Below are 6,000 nucleotides of genomic sequence, written 5' to 3' on the forward strand. Positions count from 1 at the left end.
GCTTGTCCGGTGTGGGGAAACACAGCAAGAAGCCAAATCGTTTTGCACACCAGTGTTTAGCTAGAAAGAAATGAAACAACTCTATGCAGATGGCCACTGGAGAGATATCAGCCAAAGAGCCTGACAAATCACTGTACACCATACAACAGGGTGACTCCAACAAGTCAATAGGTGATAAATCATTTGTGACTGTGAGAATGATGGCCACAGCAGGAGAGCATCAAGTGAACTAAATGAAGTACTGAAGAGATCTCACCATGCCAACAATTAAAGGAATTTAGCCACAACTTGCCAAAACAAAGATCTTTACTGCCCTAGATGCGAAGGATGGTTACTGGCAAATGAAGCTGGATGAAAGCAACAGTTTTCTAAGGACATTCTGAGTGCTGTTCGGGAGATACAGATTGCTGCACATGCTGTTTGGCATTTTCATGGCTCTAGAAGAGTATCAATGCAGAAAGCATGAGATTGTCAGTGATCTTCCTGGAGTGAAATCGATAGTGAATGATCTGTTAGTCTATGCATGTGGATGGAAGAACCAATTGCTGATGACGATCAAAATCTAGTGTGACTTTTAGAGAGAACTCGTCAGATGAACCTGAAGCTGAACAAGAAAAAATTACAATTGAAGATGCCTGAAGTCAAGTACATTGGCCATGTGCTGATAGCAAAAGGTCTTTGCCCGGGTCCTGAAAAGATGAGACCAAAGATGTGAAAACAGTGCAATGATTTGTTGGATTTGTGAACTATTTGGTGAAATTTTTGCTTAACTTGTTGTCAGAGTGTGAACCATTATGTCATCTCACTGCCAAGGATGTGCAGTGGTATTGGGGCACAGAACAAGAAGCAGTGTTCACTAAAATCAATCAACTAGTGACAACAATACCAGTGCTGAAGTACTATGACATCAATGATGGTGTCACTTTGTAGTGTGATACCAGTGAAACGGGTCTTGGAGCAACCGTAGTGGGGCAAGGACAACCAGTTGCATTTGCATCCAGAGTGTTAATGCAAACTGAATGATGCTACATTTAGATCGAGAAAGAGTGCCTAGCTATTGTCTTTGCTTGTGAGCATTTTCATCAATATCTACTTGGGAAAGACAAAGTGACAGTGGAGTCTGAATACCACTTCAAAGCATTTTCCTCAAACCAGTACTATCTGCTCCAAAGCATCTACAAAGAATGTTACTTCACTTACAGAGATATCATCTGGATGTGACATAAGGGAAACAGATGTATATCACTGACATGCTGTCAAGAGCAGCACTCCCTATGAAGAAAGTTGGGGATGCTGAAACAGAGTGTGAAATCTTCCAGATTCAATATGAGGCATCAGCTTGACAAGTCATTAGCCCTGCAGAGACATTTAATCTGACAGACAAGTGCTTTGTTCAAATCTAGCAACTACCCAACAAGGTGCAACTCTCCAAATGCTGCAAGAAGTAATGATGAAAGGATGGCCTGAAAGCATCAAGGGCACACTTGTGGTCACAAGAGTGCATTAGGAATACAGAGATGAATTAACAGCCCAAGATGGCATATTGTACAAAGGAAATAGAGTCATTATCTCTAAGAAGATGAGAGGAGAGATGCTGAAGTGCATCTATGTAAGCTATCAAGGAATTGGGTCAAGTCTGAGGGAGGAAAGAGAAGTGCTTTGCTGGCCAAACATGAGCAATGAAATTAAGGACTACATCAGCCAGTGTGGTTCTTGTAATGAGTACCAAGCTCAGCAAACTAGAGAGCTGCTGATGACACTATGACATCCCAAACAGACCATGGGTGAAGCTGGGAGTAGACCTCTTCACTCTAACAGGAACTGATTATCTTATCACCATAGGCTACTATTCTGACTACTGGGAGTTAGACCAGCTGATTTCAGTGACTACTGGTGAGATTGTAGAATGCCTGAAAGCACACTTCAATTGTTATGGTATTCCAGATATTGTGATGAGCAACAATGGCCCTCAGTTCATAAGTGAAGAATTCAGCTGCTTCACAAAAGATTGGGAAATTCAACACTATACATCATTTCCACACTATGACCTGTCAAATGGAAATGCTGAGGAGGCAGTGAAAATCATCAAAGGAACCATCAAGAAATTGAGCAAACCTAGCACAGATGTATACAAGACAATCCTCTAGTGCAAAAACACACTGACTGAAAGCATGGAAAGAGTCCAGTCCAAAGACTAATGTCACACTACACCCAAACTACTCTTCCAATAGCAAAAAAGCTAGTGAAGCCCGAAGTAGTAGCAGGTGTGAGTGAAAAAAATCAAAGTGAAATGGCAGAAAACCAAATTTCATTTTGACAAAACTGCTAAACCATTAAGCATAGGAGAGCCAATCAGGGTACAAACTTTCAATGCTCAAAACAGGAATCAGCCCATGTGGAAACTTGGGACATGCGTAGAGCAATTGTCACTTGATTTTGCGTGGTGAACGTGAACAACCAAATATGCCAGCACAGCCGCAGGCATATATAAATAACTAGAGAAGCTGTTCCTTCACTGCTGTTAGTTGATCATGAAGATGGAATCTCACCAGCTGCACAGAGCACAGAATGACCATCACTCCCAGAGGCCCACCAGTCACCAACAACGAAAATTGAACAACAAACAGTTACCAAGGCAACAACAAATGCCATGGGCGTGACACTCCCCGGGGAGGGAACATCAGCAGATGAACAGCCAATGACAACATGCACGCATACTATTAAGTGACCTGATTTAAAGACTATGTATGTAATGCATGTATAGCTCTAAATGGTGTATAGTGGGTAACTTGGGTAACCCACATGATTGTGAATACACATTTGTCTTTTGTTCATTATTAAAAGGTGGATGTTTGGGATTGAAATGCAATCATGTACTAAAGGTCCTACCTGGCTTGCCATAGTCATGTGACTTCTGCCAGGAGGCACGGGCTGGGGGCAACCATGTTACATTGAGTTCTAATAAAGATGTTGTACTAAAAGCACTGTACTCTTTGAGCTCATAACAGGTTAGATTAGCTAAAAGAACATAACATTATAAACTAATAAAAATAAAACAGAAAATAGTAATGATGTGGGAAAAGTGGGAAACATAGGAATCTCAGAGCGAGCACAATTAGTATCCTCCTGTTATAAAAACAGTAAAACACTGGAATTACTCAGCAGATCCATTCAGGCTTGTGACCATCTAGATGAAAGGCCACAGAGCTGAAACATTATATCTGTTTCTCTCTCCACAGATAGTGCTGAGTATTTCCAGTATTTTCTTTTTTTTACTTCCAAGATCTGCAGTATTTTGTTTTTGTATTATTGTATCGGTGTTTGTTTTAGTTGTTTTTTCTTATTATTATTCATTCTACGGATGTGGAGGTTGCCTGCAAGGCTGACAATTATTGCCCATGTCTAGTTGCCCTGTAAAGGTAATAAAACACTATACAGGTGTAAGACTGGAATCACTTTTGGTGAGACAGGGTAAGGACGGCAGGTTTCCTTCCCTAAAAGACATTAGTCAGCCAATTGGATTTTCATGACAATCCAACATCTTCGTTGTCACTTTTTGCTGGTACAATTTTTTATATTTCCTGATGCTTTTTACACTGAATTCAAATGCTCAAACTGCTATGATGGGATAGATTGTAACTCATGTTTTTTTTGGCTATTTGATCCATGCTTTTGAATTTCTTAAGCCAGTAACATAACCACCGATACCACTATGCCCTATATTACAGTAAATAAAGCTGCACCTGATATTATCATAACAATGGTATTAAGTTCAGCGTGACAATCCAGGAATCGAGAAATCAGTCTAATTGATCCAGGAATATGGGAACTTTCTTTGATCTTACAGGAGCCTAAGTATTAACATCCTGAAGAGGAAGCTGAAAGACCTTGAAACCACTCTGCTGCTGGGAGTGTAATAAGGAGGTCACCAGTGACCTTTCAACCTGGCTCTGCCAGTGAATTTAGGTCATTTCATACGGAAGCCAGTAGGAGCTGCCTGTGCCCCTACTAGCATCATCTTGGATCTCTAACGGTGGAGGGAAGGGGGAAACGGAAGCCAATGCCACTTACGAGCTGTGGGCAGTTTAAAAACAGGTGAACAGGCGATCCTTGAAAGGGCCTCTGGGGGCTGTCACCTAAAAAAGAACAAGTGAAAGCTTTTTTTTCTGCCTGATCATGGAGCCAGAGTGAGCACTCCTCCTTAATCCATATTGAAACTGCACACTACCAAACATAACACTTCCTGATCTCCTACTACCCTGACCACCCACCACTCCATCTCGGCCTGGTGCTGGTGTCCCCACCGTAGTTTCTTCCCAACTGGCGCGCTGTCCCCTGGGCCCCTTGTGCAGCAGTCAATCTCGCCAATTTCTAGACTCACACTTGTAAATCTAAAAGTAAAGCAAAATCTTCATATGGTGCATTAAAATTGCATACATTCACTTATTGGAAGCTGATGCCCTTAGTAGCTTTTGCTGGGAAAAATTGAGTCCTTGATAATATGAATAAATCAATCATATATTCATACAACTCCTGTTTTTAGGTATGAGAAAGGTATATTTGGATGATCTGAAACATGAGCTGCTTCTTTTGTTTTAATGATGCATTTCTTTTTGTTCTTTTTTTCCCCTTTGTAGTCTAGAACATTCCTCTCACAATACTACAAGGACCACAATGTTGAACTCTCCAAGCTGTTCTACAGACTGGGTCTGCCATTGCCATCTTGGCTGAGGGAAGAACTACAAAAAGTGATGAGATAGTTGTTGGAAAACTGGAAGCAAATAGCAATTGCCCTATTATCAGTCCCAACATACAGCACCCCCACCAACTCCCTCTCCTAAGCTAGGAGTGACTGCCAAAAAAAAACAACTTTCTACTATACCTCTACAAACAGAAAGTATTCTTTAATCTTTCCATATGCTGGCATGTGGTATTGTGAAGCTGACAGCAGTGGAGGAAATGTGGGTCAACAGCCTATGGCTGAGTTACACGATTAACTGGTGACATTAAGTCAGGGTTCAGTCTGCACGCACCCACCCTCCCACCCTCCCGCCCCCCACCCCCCCACCCTCCCAACCCATCCCCACCCATCCCCACCCCACTAACCCTCCCTTTCTGAGGATTGAATGACTTATTGTAAAGACAGAAAAATGTGACTGTTTTTTTGTAAATGAAACCAGTGCAGTGCTGGTTAACTGTCTGGTATCTGCAGTGAAAAGAAAATTGCACTATGTTACTTTTACTGCCATGCATTTAAATTAATCCAAAATCCTAATTTCGCCATTACAAACTTGTGTTCAAAATCACTGGAGTTTCCAATCATTTTGGTTTGGTTATTAAGTAATGACAATTTAAACCGATTACCAACTACCCTCTACATAATTTGCCTGTGAAATAAGTATCCTTTCCCTAGGTTTACTGTTGATGCAACAGACTCCTTAGAAGCTAACCTGCTAACTCACATGTAAATACGTCTGAGAGGGAAGTGTGGTTCAACTGACCATCATTAAAGCTTCTTTATATCTCGTTTGGGAATAGTATTTGGCGATACAGTCATCGATAAAAATTGCTCCATCCAAAATAAAATGCCAACAAAAAAGTACAAATGGCACAAAATAAGAACAAGCTTAAAAAATCATTTCCCTCTCTGTCAGGACAGAAATGTCAGTAAACACATGAAATACACTGAATTTACAGTACAGCATTTACACAATTGTACTTTCTCTGAACTATATGTGATTGAGTTGAATGACCAGCGTGTCCCTCTCTCCCTTTCTCTCAGCCATACACATAACTGAATTATACAAGTAGCAAGTTGTCCATTCATTTGACTCAATGATGTCTCTTTCCAGAAGGACAGGACTTGAGTGTGAATATTGCAGCAAAGAGAAATATTTGTGCACAATACAGTACAACATGTAGATCTAGACTGTGGGAACTTATGATTCATTCAGACACTGAAAAAATGAATAGACATATCTCCTTAGCCTCTCTAGACTC

The 6,000-nt window shown here is 40.9% G+C and overlaps 1 protein-coding gene across 1 annotated transcript in view; it reads left to right on the top strand.

The window, feature by feature from the left end:
* Positions 1-4,760, top strand: part of ndst3 (N-deacetylase/N-sulfotransferase (heparan glucosaminyl) 3) — a 256,590-nt gene extending 251,830 nt beyond the window's left edge. Inside the window, exon 14 of the mRNA XM_041180735.1 lies at positions 4,638-4,760. Within this exon, the coding sequence (XP_041036669.1) occupies positions 4,638-4,760 (123 nt within the window). The remainder of the gene's footprint in view (positions 1-4,637) is intronic.
* The last annotated feature ends 1,240 nt before the right edge of the window (positions 4,761-6,000 follow it).

Source organism: Carcharodon carcharias, chromosome 1 (assembly GCF_017639515.1).
Source record: "Carcharodon carcharias isolate sCarCar2 chromosome 1, sCarCar2.pri, whole genome shotgun sequence".
Lineage (NCBI taxonomy): Eukaryota > Metazoa > Chordata > Chondrichthyes > Lamniformes > Lamnidae > Carcharodon > Carcharodon carcharias.